The 26,871-nt window shown below is 43.0% G+C and overlaps 1 protein-coding gene across 1 annotated transcript in view; it reads right to left on the reverse strand.

Moving 5' to 3' along the window:
- ACVR2A (activin A receptor type 2A) overlaps positions 1–26,871 on the reverse strand; it is an 85,879-nt gene that overhangs the window by 20,677 nt on the left and 38,331 nt on the right. The window contains exons 2-4 of the mRNA XM_006034398.3: positions 16,299–16,506; positions 13,345–13,454; positions 8,382–8,536 (exon numbers count right to left, since the gene is read on the reverse strand). Of these exons, the coding sequence (XP_006034460.1) occupies positions 8,382–8,536; positions 13,345–13,454; positions 16,299–16,506 (473 nt within the window). The remainder of the gene's footprint in view (positions 1–8,381; positions 8,537–13,344; positions 13,455–16,298; positions 16,507–26,871) is intronic.

Below are 26,871 nucleotides of genomic sequence, written 5' to 3' on the forward strand. Positions count from 1 at the left end.
ATCACATTTACCCATAGAACCTTGTCTGACAATATCTATAGGCTTTCCTAGTAAAAAAAATGGGATTCTGAGAAAATTTCAATCTGAAAAAAAGCTTAAAGGAAATAGGGTATCCCCAATAAATACCACATCCATAGTTTCTTAAACTAGGGATAAGAAACCGAGTACAAATCACCAACTTGAAATCCTGATTAGATAAAGACTGGAGGCTATCATTCTATTCTTTTCTTTCTGACTCTGAGTCAGATTATTTACATAAGCATCAGGCAACTTCAGTGCCACATATACACTGTAACACTGCAGCTTCAACCTAGCTCCAAAAAAGTACAGCTCTTGAATGTAAAGACAGAGTAGCATGGTGAACACACGCACACACCAAATATACAAATATTTCCCTCCCCTGTGATTGGTATGAGTTACAAACATCTTGAACACTGTCTGAATCAGACAAATGAAAAATAACCGTTTATTATAACCAGAAAGTTAAAAATGTGGCTGTTCCCAAATTCAGACTGTGCATAGTCATAGCCTGAACTTTCATAGCCCATTACAAAAAAAACCTCTACAAAGACAATTTTTTATGTTTAAAGTAAATGAATTATGATCATGAGTTAATTTAATGCACTGTAGTGGTTTCTTATTTGGTCCCAATTTGTTGCTGGGGTTCTTGGAACATGACTTCTGTCCAACACAAGTCCTTAACCTGATATTTCATACATGATTATGCTTTTCTCTGGCAATTTCAACTTGATGTTGGCAGTCAACTTTAGCAATGCAAAAGATAGCTGAAAGTGAGTTCAACCTAAAAACTAAACAAACAGGCTAACCCATTTGAAGATGTATGATTAATTAGACAAGTGAAATGAACAGCTAATTGGAATACACATGGGAGCATTATTTTATTTTCTAAAAAGGAACTTAGCACATGTGATGTTATGTTCAGAAGCTGGACTTCACAAGGAGTATTATACGAGGAGTATAAAAGGTGTTATCACCAACTAGTGAAAGAAGATTGCAATTCTGATAAAGAATAAGGAATGACAAGTGTTTGCTTGGTGGGCAGAAAGAGAAGTAATGCTAGGACAGTAATTTTTGCATACCCTACTTTATCAGCTAATTAGAAGAGTCATGTTTTTAAAGTATGCAGAACATTCAAAGTCAAAGCCACCAGCCTGCAAAAACTTGAAACGAGCAGCAGCAGCAGCAAAGGATTCCTCCACAAGCCACTTTAAAAGCACTTCACCATTAAATTACTGTAATTATCTGAATCAAACACAAACACATACCATAGTGTCCATCATCCCATCTAAGCCAAAAATAAAGATTCTGTAGTAGACATTAACAGCAGTATCAGTCTAACAGGTATGATAAAAGTAGAAACTCTAAGGAAAGAAGACTATCTGTAGCTCAGCATAAACTTCAGAACACAAGCTTCAATAAGCTCCCTGGAGGTAAGCTAAACACACTAGTTAACAGCCATATATGTTTTTGCCAGTTTTAAAATTTGTATGTTTAGATTTAACGTACATGAAAATGAGAGACTAAAACTATTGTCTAGAGCCAGCTAAACAACATGCAAACACATTCTTATTCTTCTTGGAATTCGGCCTGCGGGCACCCACCAACTGTACCCTGCCCAGCCCTTCCGTCTATGAGGGTGAGAGCAAGGCACCCACATATACACATGCCCCCAATATACCCTATTGCTCCTCACTCCCACCCTCCTGGGTGGAAGGGCCCTGCTGAGCCAACATGAAGCTTCCAAGCGGAGTTGCTGCTGCCGCTGGGGAGTTGCTTGGCTCCCCCATCATCATCCTGGTTGCTACAGGAAGCAGGTAGGGAAACAGAGCTGCAGCTCGGCAGCAGCGGGAAGCTGCAGCATGGAGCCCATTCCCGGGGGGTGGCGGCAATGTGGAGCTCAGGTGGGCAGAGTGTGGGTGTGAGGGGAATACCCCATACTCCTCCCCTGGTGCACAGCCCCAGCAGGCAGTGGTAGCAGGAGCAGCAGCAGCAGGCGGGGGCGCTCATGCCTGGCAGCACATGGCTCCAGCCACTGCTGCACATGGGGACAAGGGATGAAGCCCCCACCAGGCTGTCTCTATTGCCAGCACTCCCTGCTGCACACATGCAGCCCCCGCACTTGCACGGCGCAGGAGGGAAGTCCCACGTACTGGAGTCGGCTACTTTCCCTGCCCAGTCACACAGGTCCAGGTGTATGATTAGTTTTGATTAGTGTATGGTTTAGTTTTTTTCTGGTTCTAAGATGGCAACCCCCCCTCCCAAAAGGAGCATTTCCAGGGGAGCAAGGGGAGGGACTTCCTGTGGTAAAGGTCAGGGGTTAGGGGTGGGACTTTGAGTCCTAAGATGGCAACCAGGGGGGTGAGGCAACTGTCCAGGTGCAGGGCTACCCATGCGGTCCTCAAAAGCTCATGAAACCTCATTAAGCAGCCCTCCACCTGAAGTATTTGCCCATTCCTGTCTTACACCCTTCTTCTCAAAGGGCCTCACTTTGGCCTGTCCATAAAATCAAAAAGAAACCTACTCTGAATCACACTGAATTAAGCTAATTCAATACTCAAAGTATCACAATTTAACGTAGAATTTAAAGTAATATAAAAATGAAAGCATACCGCAATGTAACTTACATCAATATGTAAGTTACACTAGAATTAGGAATCAACAGGCAGGGAGCTATAAAAGGGTAGCTCACACAGTTGGCTGTTATGACTATACCTTGTTGCTAGGCTAGGGGAAGAGGTAACTGCGATCTGGACTTCAGCAAACAAGCTTCCCAGAATAGACATGGACAGGTGAAACCTAACAGTGCAACTTTCACCAGCAGTATTTGACCCAATTCTAGTGGTAACATTCCGCCAGATTGGATGAAGTTATCCCAGCTTAAGAGTGTGTGTCATTTGTTATTATTTGGCTGTTATACTATAATTTAACATAAACTGATTTAATCCGACTGCAGCAACATTCCACACGTCCTGCTGGCCTGAACTCTTCAACTACTTCTCTTGCTATACTCAGAAATCCTTCTAGCTGATCCCACTTGTCAATACAATACTGCATCTATATGCAGTGATCTGACCTGGTATTTTTTACCCCTTAATTCATTTTCTGAAATGGAATATATTTTAAGATAAAATACCTTTACCTTCTTAAGGAGATACTATCTTGAACTGATGCAATAAACACATTGCTTTAAGATGGAGATTCACATTCTGGGCATAACAACAAAAATTTCAAGTGCTTTTCTCCTTCTATACTTAAGGTAGGAAAGGACTATAGCTATAGCTATCTGTCTGAATTAGTACAAAAAATAAACCATAAAACAGATTATATTTGGATCCACTGCAGGGCTGTGAGAGTGCCACTGCCACAATCTTCATTACCGAACATCCTTAACAACAGAAGCTACAAACGCTGAATAAAGGAGATCAAACCTTTTCAATGAGCTACATTATTATTCACTGAGGTGATTTCCCCCAAGAACACAGGGATTAGTTGGGTAGCGTGAGAAAAGCTTAACTACTGTTGCCTTTGCTACACCTTACCCTATAGATCAAGAACTTCATTCTCCAAAGCCGTAACCTGGTTATTTTCACCAGGACTAAAGACACCTACCGCATTTTAATGAATTAAAAAAAAAAAAAATCAACTGATATTAAAACTCAAAACAGCAATAACATTTCTACTGATTTTGAGCAAGTATTTGCAGTCAATATAATAATTAACTACATAATAGCACAACCAGAAGTAAAAACAGTACACCGACCCTTTAAAAAATATTTTCTTCACAAGAATTAAACAAAATCTACGCTCAAGAATGAAAAGGCACAGACTTGAGTAAATCAGAGTTAAGATGCGAAGATGCTATTGTTTGAAATATGGACAAGTTAAAAGTTAAGGCATAAAAATAATAGAGCAAAATCACGCAATAATATATTATAGTTTGTATTTTGGTATTTCTCCAAGTTACATTGGAGAAAGATTAAGTTACATATTAGTTCCACATAAAAGTAATTCTAAGAGTTAGCAGCTCAAACACAGGCAAAGAGTTTTACAGCAAGTACATCACACTTCATTCCCCCTTCTAGTTTCAAATTTAAAATCAGAAGACATTAATACAAAAGGGAATAAATTAATAAAACCAAAATCAAGGAACCAGAAAGCATTTCAACTGATTTCCATAAATAAACAACCATATCAAACAAGACTGGTTGCTTACATTTCCAGATCTCTGCAATTTATACATACATTTGGAAATGTAAAGGTAACATCACCCATGCAGCCTTACATCTAGTCCCACACACACACAACTACACATAATGAAAATGTCAGTGAACTAAGTCAGGCCTACTAGGGAGGAAGAAAAATAGGTGGGCTGCCAAAGCCATGCCAATTATTCACAGGACACAAGAGTTGGTTGTAAAACATCATTACACTATTTTTTGTTTTTTAAATACAGGGTTTTTTTCTCTCCATTTCACAACTTTTTCTTAAAACTAATCATGGGTGTCTCCTCCTAGTCTGCTTTTTAAGTTTGTTTCTTTTTGTCACCTTCAAAAGTCCCATAAAACTTCTCCTTCCCCTGTCGTGTTCTCTACATTAGCAAGTATCTCAGTCTTGTTTTCCCACCTTCTTGCTTCAAAATTATTTCTTTCAACTCCCATTTGTTCTTTTCAAAATTTATTTTTTGCTACATCCTAAAACCTCCATTAAAAGCAGCCACACCATAACTTTATTTCTGGCAGAGACCTATGGTAAAGGGGAAAATATTAACTAAGTTTCAACATTTTGCTTCAGACTTCTGCTGCCTCTGAAAAGCCAACTGCTTACGGTTCCCTTTGTCCTAGGCCTACGTCTGTCACATAACATACTTGACCTTCCAATTTTTACCAGTCTCTCTAGGTAAGTAAACAGTTTTCCTCCAAGCCAATGTAAATCACAGCCTAGTTTTAAAGTTCTATGATTGTATATATTTTTACCCTTTATGATAAGTTATTCATTTTGACCAGCCTCCATGCCCTCCCCCTCCTCCCTAACTTTGCATAGCTCCAAATCTACCAATAATTCTTGCCAAAACTGAAGTCCAATCCAATTCCAGAATACTCACAATACATTTTATTTTCATGAGATTTTGCAGTCAGAATGATCTAAGAAAAATGGTTATTGCCCTCTTTATTACAAATTTAGGGCATGTCCAGTTTGGTACAAAAAGACAACCCATGCAACAAAGAGTTTATATTCTAAATAAGAGAACAGAACTCTAGTTACTAGTTTCTCACTGTTTATAGGCATTGACTCTGGTCTCTGTCATCATGGACAATATCCAGCATATATTCTTTATTAAGCTGCTACAGATCAAAGAGGAAAATTTAATTCTGAAATGCATAGTTTTGATAAAATATTTACTTCATTCTTCTAAGAATTTCATTAAGGACCTCTGTCAATTTTTTCCATAAAGTAGCTAGGCATCATACATACTGAGAACAGATGTTATAACAACATGAACAAACATACATTGTGTTTTTATTACAGCTAAAACAAACTTCTTTAAGCTTGTGTAGACCCCCCTGACCCTGAGGACACTAAGATTTTTCAGAACAGATATAACTGCAGCATTGAGTCAAAAGCAGCAGTAGGTTACACCCTCAGCTTTTCTCCCCTGCCAAAAGTTGTTTGCAATGGTCTTTTCTCTCCCCTTCTAAACATATCCTTTTCCATTTAGCAAGTACTGTTTTTTCCCCATTTTATTATTAACGTAACAAAACCAGGCTGTTTCTGTACATGGACCCCCAGTACTGGTATCAGTAGAATTAGACAGAAGTAAACAATAATAGAAGTATGGTTGAAGATGGGGTATACATTCTTTTTATTGGTTCCTAGCAAACAAATAGAGCATTTAAAATGTGATAAATTATTAAAGTTACTGTAGGGGAAGTGAGCTACTATGTGACCTTTAGCAAGTCACTTCACCTCCCTCTATTTCTATTGCTAGACTTTATCTGCCTTCTCTATTTAGATTATCAACTCCTTGAGGCACGGACTATCTTTCATATTATAATGCTCAATGGACATCCAATGTCAACTGTCCCCTTCATATGCAGCAAAGGACAAAAAATTAAAACCTTTTATTAATGTTAGTGCCCTCTATAGGGCCAACTGGAAATTAAGGTCATGTCAAGCTAGCAGCTATACCAGGGGTGGGCAGCATCAGGCCCGCGGGGCAAAAAAAATTTAGAAAATTAATATTTTTCTGTCTGGCAGTAGGACCCAGGGGAAGCCCGGCGGGCTCCCACAACAGCAGGGCCTGCCCGGCCCCACCCCCTGGGCCCACATGGCTGCCCCTTGCTGGAACCGCAGGTAAGGGGGAAGGCGGGGAAAGGCAGGGAGGTCCCCAGGCAGGGAAGGAGCCTGGGGAAAAAGTTGCCCGCGGAAAAGCTGAGCACGGTGGGAAAAAGCGGCCCCTTGCCCACTCCATGGCCAGCATCCCGTGCTGCAGCCACTCGCAGCCTACATGGGGCTGCCTGTGCCTGCTCCGGACAGCCCCGCGCAGGCTGTGAGTGGCTGCAGCAGGGAATGCCAGCCATGGGGCAGGCGAGGGGCTGCTCCGCCCCCCCAGTACCACCTTGTAACCCAGCCCCGCTGCCAGCCTGGGCCCTGCATGGCTCTGGGCTCATCTTTCAGGGCTGCGCATGGAGACAGCAGCTGCGGGGCCCCCCCCCCAACAACCTTGCCACGCCAGGCAGTATTTGCCACTGCCACCTGTGGGCTGCCCAGCGTGCAAGCTGCGGGCAGGCAGCAGCAGCCAACACTGCCCAAACTGGCAAATAGGGGGGCTGCAGCTGCTGTCTCCACCCCCAGCCCTGATGGGCAAGCCCAGAGCTGGCGGAGCCCAGGCTGACAGCAGGGCCAGGTTACAAGCTGGTGCTGAGTGCGGGGAAAAGTGGCCCCTCGCTCGCCCTGTGGCCAGTGCCCCGCCCTGTAGCCACTTGCAGCCCACATGGGGCTGCCTGTGCCTGCTCTAGACAGCCCAGCGTGGGCTGCAAGCAGCTGCAGCAGGAAGCGCTGGCCATGGGGCAGGCGAGGGGCCGCTTTTCCCCACACTCAGCACCAGCTTCTTCCTTGACGGCGAGCAGGCAGTCAGGGCTATTCACTGCCCCCACCTGTACTGCAGGGTTGGGGGGCACTGGGAGTGAGTGGGCGGGGAGCATCCAATGGGAGCATGGGGCCTGCACTGGTGTCCCAGGGCCAGTGCCGGCAGGGCCTAGAGCAGGGTGGCAGGAGCGCGGGGTCCCAGTTCCCAGGGGCTCTATGGAGCCGGGCCAGCTCCCCCCTCTCCCTGCTGGTGCAGCCCAGCCTGGCTCCACAGATCCCTGCCAGCCTGTGCCCTGCTTTGGGCCCTACCGGTGCTGGCCCTGTGACATCGGTCCCAAGATGGTGACCAAGAGGCAGGGCACCTGTCGAGGGGTGAGGCTACCCATGTGACCCTCGGCAGCCTGTCAAAACTGGGTAAGCAGTCCTCTGCCCAAAATAAATTGCCCGCCCCGAGCTATACACACACGCAGTTTAGAAAAAAAGAGAGAGCTTTGCTCCAAAGCAATGTATAGTCCAAAATCATGATCCTCACACACTTTGGATGTGGATTAATTTGAGACAACGGTTTAACCAAAAACACAAGAGAAGGGGGAGGAAGAACAATCACAACCCTAAATAGCTCAAACTAACAAACACAACACAATGACTGTGCTTCAATTAGACATTTTTGATTCTTTATAAAAACTGCTGGCTATGCTTATTCCCAAGTTTTAAAAAATAACCTGTTTCTGCTAGTGACCAATATTTTATCCTGTGCTAAAACACTAAATAGGCCTGCACTAGCACATTTCCTTCATTTTAATTTTAAGCTATGTTTAATTATATAGGCGCAAATCTTTATAACTTTTTCAGACTGGTAAGCACCTGCTCAGTCCCATTAATAACAGTTACTGTATTTATTTTCCCATTATTGTCCCATATTAAGCCTCTACTATGTACAACAGATTTAAGTTTTACCCAAATTATTTATCTTGCAACTTTATTTAAAGCAAACACAGAAGCTTTGTAAAAAATACTAAAAGATTATCTGAATCCTGACCAAATATTTATTATTTTGAAGGAGTTTATTTTGAGAGCCTACAATCACCAATACTTGCCTGAAGCATATCCCTTTACCTGAATAAGTGTTAACAAAAAAAAAAAAATCCATACCTTTATAAAAAGAAAGACAAACACAGCCTTTGGCCACATGACTTAATATACAACCTTCCTTTCTCTCTCTTTCTTGCTACATTGTTTTAAAATTGATCATTCAAAATAATATAACCACTTACTTGGGTTGGTACAAGTACTGGAGGATATGCTAGTTTGTGATGCCTATACATCCAAAATGAAAAGAGTACGATCACTGCAATTCCCATTATAGGCACCAATGAGTAAAGCAAGGTATTGAACAAAGGTGGCTTAGGTGTTACAGGATTGGAAGTGGCTGAAGAAAAAAATAGTTACAATTAATCTTTTATGATGGAGACTTTAACAAAGCAGAAAAAGACCATCCAAGACTTAAATAGAATTAAGAGAATTTAAAAAGTAAAAGTAAGAGCGTCAATTTCAACTACCAAAACTGAGTGGCAGAATTCAGTTAAATATAACATACTTTAATAACCAGATATAGAAGAGATTTTCAAAAGCATAGAAGGATTTTAAGAGCACAAGTTTTCCTGAAAGGATGTGTGCATCAAAATCCCTTTGTCGCTTTTGAGATGGTGGATTATTCCAAAGTTGAACCTTTGGAAAATATACTGCGAGGCACTTTCTGTAAAGTAGGGCTAGTTAAAAGTCTGTTGAAACAAACTTGCAATGGAAAAGCCTGTTCCTTTAAGCCTGAAATATTTCATTTCAGACATTTCTAGGTTAACAAATTTTTGCAGAATCCAAGGCAGGGTCCCATGAACCTTGCCTAAATTCCTGAGGCCTGGCTCTGAGCACTGAAGCCTGAAAGCTCTGAGGTCCCTAGCCAAGTCCACTGAGCAGGTCTAACTTAAAGCTGGAAACCCTTAAAGTTGTGGGGGTCTCAGCCTTAATCTTCCTGATGAAACTGTCCCAGAGCCATGGGTCCTGGGTCTTAAAGAAGGACAATTTAGCAAGAGTTTAACAGCTGTTCAGTTACGAGTCCCTCTCATTTTGGCTTCACTCCCAGTTTAGCAGCAGGAAGCCTGCAATTCCTGAGAACGGTGGCTGGACCTTGAAACACTAGGGATGGCCTCAGTCATCAGGCTCAGAGGCAATCAGCACAGTGGAGCAGCCAGAAAGCCCAAACTGTGGAAGTCCCACAAGTGCTAGGTGTAGATGATCTTTTACTAGACCTGACAAAGAATTTCTCACATTCGAAAGCATATCTAACTTTATACCAACTACATAGTCGGTCCAGTAAAAGATATCACCCTAACAAATCCTTGCCTCTAGCGCAATTTCTGAACCACAACAGCTACAACATGACTCCTATGCCATCCTTTGCTAATAGCAGGGGTAAAACTGACAAAAACATTAATTTTGTTGAAGAGTTGAAGCTTCAGAGGAAGGAACTCATTTGGGAAATGTCTCATTTTTCTTGGAATTCTGGCTTTCAGGAAATGTCAAAGTTTTTGGTTTTGATCTGATTCAGACTAAAACCAATTTAACAAATGGAAGTTTCCCATTAAACTTTTTTCTTCTTTTCGGCTTATATTGTGTCAATTCATTTTAAAAAGGGAAAAGCCCTATTATAAAATATAGCTGTAAGGGACCGTTTGTGCACTTAACTTAAAATTAACCTGACTACTGAACAAGACCTTGAGATCATTCATACACAATGCACATATGGGTGCTATGTCTTATAGTTATTCATTCATACCTTACCAATGTATGTCCTTACATTCAAGATAAGATTTTTTATTTAAGGGTATAAAAAGGAGACTCTCCAAGCAATCAAGGAGTGAGTGGACAGGGACAGCAAACAGGCCAGTTTGCAAGCAGTTCACTGGGAGCAACAGAAGGAAGAGGAACAGGAGGAGAAGCCAGGCACCAAGCACCAGATCCTGCTCTGGCAAGGTAAGTCAGCCAGCACTGCCTGTGTGTTTGGCTTGCTGAGTGTTTGTTAGGTGGGCTGTGTGCCTGGCCATGTGCTCTGAGCAATTGGGAGTGCTGCTAGCTGCATGATTGATGTGGATGCTGTAGAGGTGATTGCTGCCTGTGTCTACCTTAATGAAGAGGCAGAGCCAGGCCCAGCAGAGTATAAAAGGAGACTCCAGGAGCAGCCTGGGACCAAGCTAAAAGGGACACCAAATAGGCAAGTTTGCAAGCAGTTTCCTGATCAGTTTGCCACCCTCCTCTTTGAAGACAAGCCATAAAAAGTAAGGCTTTCTGTAATCACAAGTAGTTAAACTACATACTTTTAGTGTAAGTAGCTAAAACTCAGGAGTTTAACCAATGATTAAGTCCCTTGCCTAACTAGAGTCCTGAGCAAGGGGGAGTTCACTATGGAGTTTGCCCAGAAGTACAAACTTGGAGTACTGGTTGGGCATGCAATGATGAAATCAGGCAAACCAAAGCACAACTGGAATTGCAGCTAGCAAAGGATGTTAGCAGTAACAAGAAGGGTTTCTATAAGTATGTCAGCAACAAGAGGAAGATCAGGGAAAGTGTGGGTCCCTTACTGAATGGGGGAGGCAACCTAGGCACAGATGATGCAGAAAACACTGAAATAATGCCTTTTTCACCTCAGCCTCCACAAGCAAGGTCAGCTCCCAAACTACTGTACCTGGCAGCAGTTTGGGGAGGAGGTAAACAGCTAACAGTGGTGAAAGAACAGGTTAGGGACTATTTAGAAAAGCTGGACATTTACAAGTCCATAGGACTGGACATAATGCACCTGAGGGTACTAAGACAGCTGGCCACTGTGATTTCAAAGAAAATCGCCAGGGATTCTGCAAAGTCGTGATGATCGGGAGAGGTGCTGGATGATTGGAAAAGGGCAACTACAGTGCCCATTTTTAAGAAATGGAAGGAGGATGATCTGGGAAACTACAGACCAGTCAGCCTCACCTCAGTCCCTGGAAAAGTCATGGAGCAGGTCCTCAAGGAATCTATTTCTAAGCACTTAGAGGAGAAGGTGGTGATTAGGAAGTCAGCATGGATTCACCAAGAGCAAATCATGCCTGACCAACCTTATTGCCTTCTATGACAAGATGACTGGCTCTGTGGACATAATATACCTTGACTCCTGATACCAAGGCTCCTGATACGGTCTCCCACAACAACAGCACAAGCAAGATAAGAAAATATGGGCTGGATGAATGGACTGTAAGGTGAACAGAAAAGTGGCTGGATTATCTGGCTCAGAGGGTAGTAATCAATGGCTTGATGTCTAGCTGGCAGCCGGTACAAAGTGGAGTGCCAGTCCTAGGACCAGTTTTGTTCAATATCTTCATCAACAACCTGAAAGATGGGATAGAGTGCACCCTCAGCACATCTGCAGATGAATCCAAGTGGGGTGGTGGAGCAGTAGATAAACTCTGGAGGGTAGGGCTAGGATTCAAAGAGACCTGAACAAATTGGAGGATTGGACCAGAAGAAATCTCATGAGGTTCAGCAAGGACAATAAGGACAAGTGCACGTAGGATGGAACAATCCCATGCACCAGTACAGGCTGGGAACTGACTGGCTAAGCAGCAGCTCTGCAGAAAAGGACCTAGGGGTTACAGTGGAGAATAAGTTGAATATGAGTCAACAGTGTGCCTTTGTTGCAAAAAAGGATAATGATATACGGGGCTGCTATTAGTAGAAGCATTGCCAGCAGATTGGGGGGGGGAGATGATTTTTTTCCCTCTATTCGGCACTGGTGAGGCCACATCTGGATTACTGTGTCCAGTTTTCGGCCCCCCACTTCAGAGAGGATGTGGAAAAACTGGAGAGTCTAGCAGAGGGCAATGAAAATGGGTAGGGAGCTGAGGCACATGGCTTCTGAGGAGAGGCTGAGGGAACTGAGCTTAGTCTGGAGAAGAGAAGACTGAGGGGGATTTAATAGCAGCCTTCAACTACCTGAAACGTGGTTCCAAAGAGGATGGAGCTAGACTATTTTCAGTGGTGGCAAGTGACAGAACAAGGAGCAACAGTCTCAAGTTGCAGCAAGGGAAGTTTAGGTTGGATATTAGGACAACCTCTCTCACTAGGAGGGTAGTAAAGGACTGGAACAGGTTACCCAGAGAGGCTTTGGAATCTCTGTCCTTGGAGATTTCTGAGTCCCAGCTAGACAGTCTTGCCTGGGATGATATAGTTAGGGGATGGTCCTGCTTTAAGCAAGGGGTTGGACTAGTCCTGACATCCCTTCCAACCCTAACTTTCCACCTATAAACATGATGAACCTCTGCTCCAATACCTGCTAATTAGCACATGGAGCAGACTCAGTTAATCAAGTCTGCTGGAGCATGCTAATTAGTGTGCTCCAGCAGCCTCCACATCACATGTATTCAGTATCCCCACATTTCAAAACGGCGCCAGGGGCACTTTAACTAAAGCTTTTCAAATGGGCTTTAGTTAGCACACCCCCACTGCCATTTTGAAGCATGGGATGCTGAATACACATGATGCTGTAGATGCTTTAATTGAAGCAGCTCTCAAAGCCACTCTAATCAAATCGCCTGCCCTCCCACCTCCCTCCCCCTCCCCACCCCGAGCATATGTATAGATGCCCTAGAATTCCATGATTTGGCTTATATTTTCAAAAACAAAAAAACCTAATTACTTCTATTTAGCCTTCTTGATGACATCTTTGCTAAACAGGATGACATAGGTAAATGCCTTTTAATAGTTTAGAGTGCTTATATCATTTTAAATGGCTTTGTTCTGAAACACAGACTTTCCATTTAAGCTGAATATCAAATTGGCTGTTTTCATAATTAATTTAAACTAAAATACAACTGCTATTCTAGTAAAGTAACTTTCCTGTTTACAGAAGTTATCTAGAGGAGTGGTTCTCAACCTTTTTTGTACCAGGGCCCATTTGTAAACATTGATGGCTTGTCCCAACCCAGTGCCTCTAACTTCTGACCTGCTGCCCACAGCCCACTAGTGTGTGGGCAGGGGGTGGGTACGTTGCAACCCTTTCATCTATTCTTGCAACCCACTTTTGGGTCGTGACCCATGGGTTGAGAAACGCTGACCTAGCGAACATTTTAGAAAAGTCTCCCCTCTTAAAACTTACAAAAATTATAGTTTTACAAACTTTGCAGAACAGTTTCTTTAAAATATCAAACTTACGTTGCGTGACCTCCATTTCTGGAAAATAGAAAAAACGTTCATTACACATGTTGCCTTCACAGCAACAGAAAAACACTTCAGGACTGTCTTTCTTTTCTATACAATCATTCCTGTAAGAGATCACCAGAAAGTAGATTTTATTAATTTTAAACTGACTTTTGTTTTTAACCAGAGCAAGAATAAAAATTTTAAACTTAAAAGGGCACTTTAGCAAATGTAAGACAGTAATCCAGAATGGCATGACATCCAGAGATAAATCTCTGCTTAAGAGAAACCATAGTTCAATAATACATTTCCTTTTAATCAGTGTTATTTTACTGTAACTTTTCTAATAGAGGATGCAAGCATTTTTCCCTTTTTAAGGTTGAGACTAGAGACCCAAGAAATTTCTAAAACATCTTAAACATTTTGGTAATGAGCCATGAACCCAAATTTAAATGTGACATCATAAACAACTTTTTAGCAAGAATTACTTGAGTTCACCCACTAAAACCTCAGTATAATTCTGTAGAGAATGGAAACATTCTTCATAGGAGACAGCGTAGAAAAAATCTATTAAGTCAAATAGTTAGGGCCAATGTCCAAAGTTAGGGATTGTTCCACTAACAACAATAGCTCACGAGACAGAATACTATTAATTGGTGAAGAGAAGTCACAAAAACCTTCTGAAATAAATTTTAGGAGAGGCAAGGCAAGGCAAAAGAAGATGTCTTTACTAAAGAGGCAAAAGTGTAAAAGCAAGAGTGTCAAACTTGCATGGTGACTCGGGCCGGATCTGCATGGTAGGGCTCCTTACAGGCTGGATCCAGCCCAGGTCACTGGGTGGTTCCAGCCCCAGGGGACACAGCAGGAGCAGCTCTGGCTCCAAACCGAGGCACACCCAACTCCTGCTACATGCCTGGTGCCAGAGATGGAGCTGCTGCTGCTGCATACCCTGTGCCACTGCTGTAGCTCTAGCTCCAGCACAACTTACGTGGCAACTCCAGCATGGGGCAAAAATGGGGCCAACAGCTGAGGAGATAAGAGCCAAAGCAGTGGTAACAAGCAGAGCACCTGGAAGGCAACCAGGGCTGAAATCAACCTTAACTCACACTTCTGTCTGCTGATCTCCATGTCTCCTGGGGCCCCAAAGCCCCAGATTCTTCAGCAAGCCACTCCCCACAACTTTTGGTGGTATGCTGGTATCCCAGTAAACCAGATTAACAGACTCCATGAGCTAGGTCCAGCCCACAGGCTATACATTTGACCTGCTGGAGTAAAGGAGCAGTCTGAACTTCTTGCAGAAAGAGATGAGGATTACCTCTTTTATAAAAGTTGAAGCCTTTTAAAATGTTATATTTGTCTTCGCAGTCAAGGACAGTTTTTGAACCTATTATAACAACTGCAATTTACAGTTACTTCTATAACGCATTCACACATCAATATTCTTATACCTCTCCATTAATTATACTTTGTTTTACCACAAACTCTAAATTTAGCACATGGCTATACAACTTCATATCTTAAATTGTATATAACAGACAGCCCTGGCAAAATATCATACTTAGGAACAAACTTGCTTATAAAAGGATGCCAAACAATGATCAATCCATTTCCATAAGTTACAGTTATTGAAGAACAGAAGTATGAAGTTTTCTAATATTTAAGCCTGCCTATCTTATTTTTCATTCAATAAATGTTGGGCATTTCATGTTCCAAAACCGGCACTCTTTTGCTTCTACATATTTCTTGAAGCATGTTAGAAATAATTCAGTTCAACTGCAACCAAAATTAAACTTTACACCAAATAAGACCACACACTTTCCACCAATTTAACAGAACTGATATAAGTTTGTGTGTAAATAAATCTTGGTTCTTCATTTTCAACCTTTTCTCACTGCTCCCACCTGTTCTCTTGACCTCCTTGCCTTCCAAATATTTTCTCACATTTCTTGAAAATCCTGTCATTAGTTTCCCATTAGTGCTTAGAGCTGCCTAAATGATCCATTTTGTAGTCTATGTTCTCGCTGGATTTCAATAGCAGCAGAGTCGAAAATCCCACCCTAAATGTTTAAATCTGTTGTAAATATCTCCACTCCTCTACCTAAGCTATGGCTTAGGAAAGAACATAACCTAGCTGCCTCCACCATGGCTATAAAACAATTTCTAGACAAAATTAGTAGTTAAAGGTTCTTTAAAAATTCCTTTTCCTTTCAGTACAGCAGTACTTTAGTCTTGTTGAGAAAAGCCATATTATAAATGTGTTGGTATTTCTCTGAAGAACAAAAATAAATAAATAAAAATAAAAATCAGAAGAATTGTACAACTTCTCTGTCAGCAGTAGTGTTTGCAAATCTTAAAATAAATGTGCCCTACAAAAAAAGCAGGAAACATTTCCTTAGGAGAAGAGATAATCATAGTGAATAGCATTTCCTCTTCTAGTAGAAAAGTTGAATATTCAAAAATATGAAGATAATACTATCTTGGGAGTTTTATTTTTCAGAAGTATGTTTTAGTAAAGAATAATAAATAAAGTCTTTTCTTCCTTTTCTTCAATTATCTAGCCTATACTATAAAGTTATTAAGACAATGAGAACAATTTATGACTTGACAGCCTATCATGCGTTTCTTTGTATACAAAGGCATGTAGCCTGGGTCCCAACCAATAACTAAAAAATAAAAGAAGTTTGAATATGGGAACTTCAAAGGTGGTCACCTAGGTCAGAGTTACAGATACTCAACCTCTCTCAAAATAAAACTAAAAGTATTTTGATGCCTTTAACATTAATTTAGATATCTAACTCTACAAACAAAATAAAATCTTCTGGCTCAAACTATTTATGGATTAAAATCCTTTCAGTTGTCTCATAACATTTCTGTCATTGGGGAATTTTGGTAAGCTTTTAGTTATCATTAATATTCAACATAGCAAAAATTATAAATAATTTAAATTTATAGAAAAATAATTCACATACCGGTCATAACAGTTGATATCATCCAGCCAACAACCTTGTTTCACAATTTCAATTGATCCAGAAATATTTTTCCATGTAGCAAAACAGTGTCGTCTTTTATCTTTATCACCATAACAAGGTTCAATACCACTGCGATTTGTTTTATCTCTTTCCCAATTAGCATTGTAGAAGATGCACTCTTGTGTTTCTGATCTTCCTAGTATGGCACCTATTTGTGATTAAAAGTAAATTACAATTAAAACACAAGATTCTGAGGGGTGAAACACTGAAAATCAAAAGTTGCATGAACAGTTTTTCACAGTTTCTTTAAGTTCTTCCTTTTAAACTTCAAGTTGATATGCTCTTCCAGATGAAACAAAACAACTGTTAAAATAAAAACCTTCTGTTATAGTTAATTATACAGGCTGCAGGACATGGATAGCTTCTCAAGACTGGGAGAAAGGCTAGAGAATATTTGTTAGCAAATAAAAGAAAAGTTTTGAAAATGTTTCTTACTGGCCAAAAGAAGCCAAAAATGTTAATGGCTGAAGGACAAGTTGAATCAGTGTAGTTAAATAATAGTAGTTTTAGGAATTCTAAAGGAGCATAATAAGTTTATTTTACCCTATTCTTAAGGTTGTTTTTATTTCATTTCTTTATGCTTGTGATAAAGACCATTCGTTTATATTAATCAAAGGAAGTTAAGACCAACTATAAATTCAACTTCATACCACCATCTTTCTTCTATTCTTTCTCTTGACTTTCAGTGGTGGCTGCTGCAGGGGGCTCTGGCCACCGACACCTGTCCATAACCGAGACCCAGCAGAGTTGGCAACAATAACAAGGTGGAGAAGACAATCTTCCATGCCTTCTTGGAGTGCTCCCAGGTGTGATCACTCTTTACTGCCCTCAGCACCCTCTTCGGCATGCTGAACTGGGACTTCAAGACTGCATACATTTTCTCTCTCCTGCACTGAGCGACTCAGGGAAGCATTATCTGCCTAGCCAGTCTCCTGCTAGGGCAAGTCAAGATAGCAACCCTGAAGAGCTGCAGAAACTGGCTTGCAGGGATTGGCTCTAAATGCCCTACAGACCTTCTGTTTCCTGCTCTGGGCATTGGTCTCATTTTCAATTTGGACACTTCATCTTGCAACAAAATGCAGACTGCTTTGTGTTGTGCTAGGCCATCAAGGGAACACTTTGCAAAGTGGAAAATGGACCAATAGTCCTCAATGTATACTCCCATGAAAGGCACTGTGTGCCCAAGAAGGTTTTGATCTCTGCTAATATGGATGTTTTGTTACTGACAAGTGTTTCGTGCTCTGCCTCTTGGGGGAAGAGGCAAATGCTTCTGCACTTTCACCGTTTGTTTTAACTTTTATATATATATATATATATATATAAAAATAAAGGTTTAAAAGCCAAAAAAAAACCCTCTGCCATTTAGTTTCTCAACAGTAACACTGCTAAGTTTCAAGATAGAAATATTTCTATCTATACTATAGCAGAAACTCTTCTACTACTTAGAGAGAACATAGGGTGCCTATACACATGCTCTGACACATTCTAATTAGAACGCGTTGGAGCAGAATCAATTAATTACTAGACTCGATTAATCTAGCTAGAACGCTCCTGTATGCCTCACTGTCACGTGTGTTTAGGGCCCCACATTTCAAAATGGAGGTGGGGACGCTTTAACTAAAACTCGAATGAGCTATAGTTAAAGTGCTCCCATGGCCATTTTGAAACATGGGACATTGAATACACATGATGCTGCGATGTTTTAATTAGAGCAGCTGGCGGGGAGCTGCTCCAATTAAAATGCCCCTTCCCCCACCTGCAGCATGTGTATAAACACCCATAATGTTTAGTTGCAGCAGTCTCTCATAGGAAAGTTACCTAAATAAGGATGGAGAAACAGCTAAGACAGATAGAAAAGGAAATAAGTGTTGTCATGGATGCCCCCACCCTTCTGCCCCACAACAGTGGGTGCTTGTCTGGGACCTCCATGCCTTTGCCTGATATCTGACACCAGCAATGCCTTCTTGAGCGCATGGAGTTGGCAGGGGGTGGAGGGAGGGAAGCCCCAACTCTCCCTGAAATCCTGGCTGGAAGTCCTTTGACACGCTTCTGTTTTCAGGGGCCTGGCCTCAAGGAGCTACCTTCCAGTTCCACTCCCAAGCGAGCAATTCTTCCTCTTGTTTGGGAGAAATGTCCCCTCAAGTTCTAAGCAGCAAAACAGACAGTTCCCCTTCAATAAAGGCATTTGTTGGGGCAAACCAAAGGCCACCCAGCCAGAGGTTCTCTGCCCTCTCAAAAGAGTTAAGCAGTCCCTCTGTCCCCAAACTAGCATGTGCAGCCCTGAGCACCCCAAAGATAGCTGCTCTCCTTCCTGTCTGCCCAGGCACAACCCCCAAAGCTACTCAGCTGGTCAGTCTCATCATCAGACTATCATCTCAGAGCAGACAGCCTGTATTCTTCACTCTTTCATCTACTGTCATGTTTATTTCCATCCTGGATGTCACCTGCAATCCCACCTTTGTTGATGTGTCAGTCAATTCAAGTCTCTGTTTATGCTGAAATCCATCTCCTCTTCCCTACCCCTCCACCACACACAAGTAGCTCTGTGATTTAGCAGGAGGTCGATTCACACTTAATTCCCCACTCATACACTAATCACAGAAACTGAAACATGCAACATTATTACAACATGAACATACTCAGACAGAAATATTACAATAAAACCCTGAGTCCGTTAGAGATGTAGAAAGAATAAATCAGCTAAAACATCTGACTGTACAGTACTTTGTAACAAAGTCTGATACTTCATCCGAAAAGTTTAAATTATTTGAAGGGAATGGTTCACAAAAGTGAGCAGTTCTGGAAGCGAAGTTCAATCATGAGTCTCAATCAATCAATCATGTTTACTTGTTGATGCAGGATAAGATATACTTGGAAGTTGCAGAGGCTCTCTCTGCTGGAATTACTATCCAAGAAGTATTGCAATATTTAATGAAATAAAGTGCTTGGTTCTATGTCTAGAGTCTGAGAGGTATTTAAGTTATGTTTGTTTGGGGTTGATTTTTTTGGGGGGGGGGGGGGGGAAAGAAGCAAAAAAACACCGGTTGGGGTTTTTGTGGGGGGGGGGGGGGGGGCAAAAGAAGCAAACTGACACACAAGTCTTGTGAAAGTATGAAGTGATTAATCTTTCTTTGCACTAAACAAAATGGAACCTGAAAATAGAAAATGTTGTCTGACTCTCCCCTGGGACCTCCAGACTCTAAAGCCAAGAAGCCAGTCTCACGACCACAGATGTTGACAAAGGTCATAGAAGGCTCTGGATCACAGGCTGGCAAAGGTTTCTGGAGGGAGGCTGGGTTGACCCTGTTCAGGTCCAAGGTGGGTTGGCTCTAGGACTGAGCTGCCTTCGCTACTTCTCCCCACCACCTTGATGCAGCATGGTACAGGCAGAATCCTCCCATGCTGAAGTCACTGCCTCCCAGCTATGGCATGCCCAGCACGTGGAAAGTTTTCCCTTTGCCCAAATCCCTGTCATCTGGCTATGGTGCAGTACAAAGAGTCCTCCACTATAGGATGCTACCAAAGCCAGGGCTCTGCAGGCCAGATTCAAAGGTTCCACACGCTGGATCTGGCCTGTGGACCATACCTTGCTGGCCCCTGTTCTAGATGCCCCAAAGAAATTCTTGCCCTAGATGCCCTTCAGCAATTGGAAAAATCAGGCTCCTTCCCATGTTCTTATGCCAACTTCTCTACAAAATGCATAAATCTATTGTAATTAACAAATAAACCTAACACAACAGCTGAATATAGCAGTTTAAAATTCTGAATTGTAAAATCAGAGAGGAACTGACTTCTGGAATTCAACTGATTATTCATTTTGGCTCTCAGCTAGAGGTTGATGTGGTCAACTTTTCCTTCTCTAAAGAGCTTGGTATTGAATTTGGGCAAAGATTTGCTTCAACAAATACCCAATAAATTTTACTTCCTTTAATGCATGCTAAATATTACTGACCAAATCCAATAGAGCCTTTGTAACAGGAAGAGCCAATGTTCTTGTAGCATCATGTAGAATGTCCAACAATTGGAGAGCTTCTTTCAAGTGGAATCCTGAGAGATTCAAGTAATCCTGCAAGAAGTTTCTTCTAGAAACTTCTAGAGTAGTCCAGATACGATTATCTTGCAAGGATTAGAGCAGGGGTTGTCAACCAGGGGTACAAGTACCCCTGGGGGTACTTGAGAAGGCCCTAGGGGGTATGCATGGGTACCTGGTCAGGGACAGAGTGCCGCCACCCACTACCTTGTGCTGCTACCACCCAGGAGCAGGGGCGGGGGGGAGGAAAGAGGGCAGCAGTGCTCTTCTGCAAGATGCACAGGTGCCGCCCAGTCAGCCAGCCAGACACTGGGGGGGGAGCTTGCACATGGCAGCCACCAGCAACATCAACCACCCACACTGTTGCCACTCTGCGTGCAGCCGCTGCCACCCCTCCCCTGCAATTCCACGCTCGGTTGCTGGGGCCTAATTAAAAAAGTTGAAAACCCTTGGGTTAGAGAATTACCTTGTGTGCCCACCCCTCCAATTTCATGACTACACCCCTAACACATCAAGGATGCAGACTGGCACCTCATCTCTGCTGGTCGAACATACCCAGACTCTGTACATTACAGCACTGGGGCTGGAGTTCAGAGGGGATCACCCTGGAGTAAGTATGGGCAAAAATTGGCCTGCCTGTTTCCAGGCCCAACAGTGACCTGGAACCATGTGCAGGGGGTCTAAAGTTGCACTGAGAGAACACAGGCCCAAGGCCAGGCAGAGCCTAGGAATACTCCCTGCCAACAGCCTGAATGGGTACCTATTATATTGTATGTTATAATATAATACATTATTAATAAGTTCTTAATTGTAACCGCTACATTTATATTATAATATTCATACTAGGCTTATATTAGTTTTTTAGATGGAATTCCATTTAATTCTGGAAAATTATACAGTGCCTTGAGTTTAAGAAGGTTGAGAACCACTGGTGTAGGATAACCTCAGATAACAGTGTCTAAGATCCTGTTTGTCAGATGTGATAGCAATCCGGGCCAACATAAAAAGACAATATCGTTGGCAAAGATGGAGAAAGCTGGTTTTCTTTCCCCGCAGCTCTCTCAATAAATCCACGGTCTCTGACGAGGTTCTAGACTAGGCTAAGAGGTAGAACACAAACTTCCCTAGGAATAGCTGGCTTTCTCCTCAATTCCAATGGTAACTTGTCTATAGCCACAGAAGTTGGATAGTATTCTTTGCCTTCATTGGAACTTGCATTTATAGGCCTTTCCTCTATAAGTAGGCCCCCTGAAGTTTACACATATGTATGCCACTGATTGTGGAAACAAACTTCACATCTCTGCAGGCATAAAAATTGATTGCGGCGCAAAATGAAGGCAAACAGATGCCCATATTTTCTGTCTAGCTAGAGCCACAAACGCTCACCACTTTACTGTAGCCTACATCTGTTTGCTTATGACGGAATTGCTCAGGCAACATGAAGCTGCCCAGGTTCTCCAGCCTTCCTTGGGCAGGGGTCCCTGGGGTCTGAGGGGCCTGGTCCTGCACACACCAGGAATTCCTGGACAGAACTGCCCCCCTTAAGCCTTAGAAGTGCCTGCCTCACTTTCCCTGCTTACAAAGACAAGGATCCTGGCCACAGCATGGAGCACAGGCTGTAAACTCCATATAGGAGATCTCCCCCAAAGAGGATGCAGCATGGTACAGGCAGAGTCCTCCTGTGCTGAAGTTGCTGCACACCACACCCACTTTCCTCCCAAAAGTTAGTCTTCTAAAATTGGGGTTCATATTTTAAGCAGGAAAGCTGAATTTCTGCCCAGGACAGGATGGAGATGCTTTAGGATGGCCATTGCTTCTTTTTGTTCTCTTCCCTCTAAGAACTGCATGAAGGGAGGGGTGGGACCAGGGGCAAAGGCAGGGGCAGATGGGAAGCAGAGACCTTGGTGCAGCTGCATCCCACTGTTCCACGCGAAGTTTAAAATAGTAGTAGTATTTCTATTCAGCCAGTGCTGGGGGAGTCAGTTAACTTCCTGACTCATTATAATCTACCTGACTTCTGCTAATTGGTCTCCATTCCACAGGTGTTAATGACTCAGTCTCCTTTTTAATAGTCTTGAAGTGCCAGTAATCAAGTTATTCTTTCTTTGGCAATAGTCTGCAGGGCTGTGAAACAAAGATCAAGAGGATCTAACAGACAGCACTGTTAGGATCTCTTGATCTCTCTTTTTCCTCGTCCTGCAGACTATTTTCATTTCCTTTCAATATCATAAATCCACCTATGCAGTCCAGTCTTCAGCAACAGTTATGCTTTCAGCTTTTGACCGATCAGCCACAACTGAGTTCAGCTGTGAGAGATGTAAAAGGGTTAGAACTGTATTTTTGCCTAAGCCAGAAAGGGAGGGTGAGTAAACAATGTTAGGCTCTGACCCTGCTATGTGTGGCTATGACTCTGGGAAAATCTTTTCCTCTTCATTCTGCCTTCCCACAATGGTGTCTATATCCTGTTTCATAGATTCATAGATGTTAGGGTCGGAAGGGACCTCAATAGATCATCGAGTCCGACCCCCTGCATAGGCAGGAAAGAGAGCTTGGTCTAGATGACCCCAGCTAGATGCATATCCAATCTGTTTGTCAGCTGCAATAGTAATCTGGGCCAACATAAAAGGACAATGTTGTTGGTAAAGATGGAGAAAGCTGGTTTTCTCCCGCCCCGGCAACTATCTCTGAGGAGGTTCTAGACTAGGCTAAAAGCACCTTTCCCTGCCTATGCAGGGGGTCGGACTCGATGATCTACTGAGGTCCCTTCTGACCCTAACATCTATGAATCTATGAAAGAGGTAGAACACAAACTTCCCTAGGAATATCTGGCTTTTTCCTCAATTTCAGTGGTAACCTGCCTTTAGCCCCAGAAGTTGGACAGTATTCTTTACCTTTGTTAGGTAAGGTACATGTCTTATTTGAGGGTGTGCAGTATGTGAGAAAATACAGTAATATTTGGTGTAAGATGCCTGATGGCTATAGTGCGGTTGATGAATATGCCTTGCATACTAAACTAACTTAAAGTCTTTGCCCTTTCCTCATACTATGGAAGTGACCAAAAAATCTGGGTTTCAGTTACAGTACAAAAGCCCAAAGCCTTTGAAATAACTCATACCTTGTTTCTTACCTCCTTGAAACAGAAATGCTCTTTCAGAAGGCCATGGTTCTGATGGCCAGCATGGTTCTGATGATAGTTGTTGCTCTAGAACCAAGAATGTCTTCAAGGATGAAGAACGATTTCTAAGCAGAGCTTAGTGATATGTCCACAGAACCACATTAAGGCATCTATAGCATTTCCAGATTGGAAAGCATTATGTATGTACAAGAAGTGTACTGTGTCCATATATATCACTGCCTGGAGATGCAGTGCAACTGAGCACTACTTCTAAGCACTCTAGATCAGTAAGGAAAATTAATCAAGGAAATTTTAATGAACAAATTTTGAATGCCTATTACTTAAGTCTATGTTTTTCCCCAAATCAATAGCATTCTTTGCACGTTTAATCTGTGGATCTCATCATTTTAAAATTTTAAGGTAAGACACTGACAAGGTTATCTTTTCTTATTCATAATGAAGCTCACTGATCCATGACACCAAAGTTTCACAGCAGTATCAACTAAGAGGAGGGAACCTATGTAAATATTTGTGAACAGATGCAGAAATGGGGTATATCCTTCCCTAATAGTAATGCCGTTACTACAGCAAAGAACATCTTTCTACTGAAGGCATTATCAAATGACAACTAGATGTCCAATTTTTAAAGGCCGAAGAATATATGGATAAACAATAAAATATAAATATATGGATAATATAATCGATAAACAGTGATTGCCTTTATAAAGCAGCATGATCTTTCTGTCTTTAAACTATCCATGCATCTGAGGGAGCTTACTGTTATACTGAAAGAAAAAAATTACACCTTTCTTGGTTACCTGAAAACGGAAATTTCTGAAACCTCCTTTTGTGTTAACACTAAATAACACCATATACCTAAACTGTCTTTCTGAACTGAGCATAGTTAATAGATACTTTAAGAGTACAATTAACAACCAAACTACGCCACATTTTTGTCTGGTGTACAAGGTATCTGAGGAAAAACAGATTTTACTTTGCACATTGAACAGAATTTCTTAGAGGTGCACTCTTGAAAAAATTAAGGTAACCGGGGATGGACTCTTTCTTCCCTTGATTTTTCTGATGGTGGTGACTCAGTGGGTCTAAACCAGAGCTTTCCAAACTTTTCATGTTGGTGACACACTTTTTAGACATGCATCATTTCGCGACACAGTAATTCAGTTCCGGGGGAGGGGCCAAGGGAAGCAGACGCGAGTAAGGGAGCTCCGCGGTGCCCTTCCGCAAAATTTTCTGCATTTCGCGCGACACACCTACACACTGCCGCCGACACACTAATGTGTCGCGGCACATAGTTTGGAAAGCTCTGGTCTAAACCATGGTTGCCAAATGCCAGTAAGTTTCTTGTCAATAAAATAAATGCCAACCAAAACAAAACAAAACAACAGGCTAAAACGACTATCTGGAAAAAAAAACAAACCAAAACAACCCCCCCCATCTTCTGCCAGATAGGCAGTGCCCGATCTGTCTGCAGGCTGGATCCGCTGGATCCAACTGGCGATCCTGATCCAGGGCCAGTGCCACAGGCACCATCCAGCCATGCAGAGGGGCATGGGGCGGGGGGGGGGAGGAGGCAAGTCAGCTCCAGTGTAGCCCTGCAGGGGACCTGTGGGAAAGGGGCATAGCCCAACTCAAACTCAGCCCTCTGGAGGGAGGGGCAGAAGCAGGGTGAAGGGAGGTTGTGGCCAGGCCTTGATCCAGAAGTGAGGAGGAGACGGCCTGGCCCAGCTCTGCAGGGGGAAAGGGGCATGGCCAGGCTCTGACCAGTTGCATGGGGCTTAGGACAGTGGCTCCAAAACTTGGGGTTGCAGTGATTAAAAATGGGGTTACATGTGCCCAGGGAGGGAGGCATGGGAGGCAAGTACCCTCCAGATTTGTGCACAGGGTGGGGGCAGCTGCAAGCCCTGCTGTTCCTCCCCCACCCCCTGCAGTGCAGCCAGTTTGGGGCTGCTGGCAATGGCACCAAGCCTCCCCACCCTCCCGCATTGGGTCCCAACTGCTGAGCTGTGGAGGTCCTGGGAGGAAGCAGCACGGTGGGAAGCCCCGAGCCCACATCCTCCTTCTGCTCCAACCAAGCCAGCCACGTGGGGAGGGGAGTTGGGCTTCATGCTCCATTCTGGCTGCAGCAACCACCACATCCTACAGGTGGCAGCTGGGGCTCAGGTGCTGCTGAGGGGAGGATGGGGGGATGGGAACAGGGGGCTCCAGGCTCTAGTCCTGTAGCCCTGGCAGCTGAGGCCCCTACCACCAGGGCCAGGGGCAGGGAGATGAGGGGCACTGGCAGGGTAGGGAGTGAGGAGCTGTGGGTTGCGAATAAGGGACCATGCTGAGGAAACACTGACTTCGGATTTGGGAATTTGGCAGGGTGGAGGGTATAAATGGCCACTGCACCCCTGCTGCCAATTTTATGACAGGAAGCTCTGTGGGGCAGATGAGATGGCTCCATGGGCCAGAGACGGCTTTTCAGGCTGGAGGTTGAGCATCCATCTTTGCCACACGCTGCTGCTGTTGCTGCTGCATCCGAGGCTGCTTGTAATACTGCTGTGTCACAAGGAGACTTCTTTAAGGGTCTGTACCAGGATGGGGAAGAACAGGGCCAGCTACAGTAAGGCTGGGAGGTCAGCATGGTACAGGGTGGAGTTGGGGTCCCTTGCTAGAGGGGGAAAAGGGAGGGAGGGCAGCATGGTGTAAATTCATTGCTTCAGTCAAGAAAAAACATATTGCAGTCTTTTTCCTGACAACGATACTATGGTTAATATTAAACCCCTACATTTGAACCCTGACCTTCTAATTGGGGGCCTGCAAGCAGAAGGACAATTACATTATGTAAAACATATATCAGTAAAAATATGCATCAGTAGAAAAGTTTAGCTGTCAGTAGAAAGCTTGCAGACTGAGTAAAAAATAAATAAATAAATAAATTTCTTGGGTTGACAATCCTGGCCTGGATATCCAAGGCACTTTTTGAATCACAGTACTTTTCATGATCCTTTTTCCCCCAGTTACATGGAAAAAAGAACTTTCGTACCCTGAAAAGGGGAGGCCTCATGGAGATGCTTCCATGCACCGAGAAAAGGAGGTCTAGACTGGAGGTCTGTGCAGGCTTTCCCAGCTGTGTACGCTGAGTCTGTCACCACAAGCAGCACTGGGGGAGAGGCTTAGAAACTTGTTCACACCCGAATGAGGCACTGAGAACAGGCCTGAGAAGCTGGGCAGAAAACTGCACTACCTTTACCACAAAAAATACTCTTTCTGCTAAAGGGGAGGGAGGGTTGTTTGGTTTAGGTTTTGTTTTTGTGGGTTGTTTTTTTTTGGGGGGGGGGGGGGGGATAATTTCACGCAAATAGGGG

The sequence above is a fragment of the Alligator sinensis genome, unplaced genomic scaffold (assembly GCF_000455745.1).
Source record: "Alligator sinensis unplaced genomic scaffold, ASM45574v1 scaffold1048_1, whole genome shotgun sequence".
Lineage (NCBI taxonomy): Eukaryota > Metazoa > Chordata > Crocodylia > Alligatoridae > Alligator > Alligator sinensis.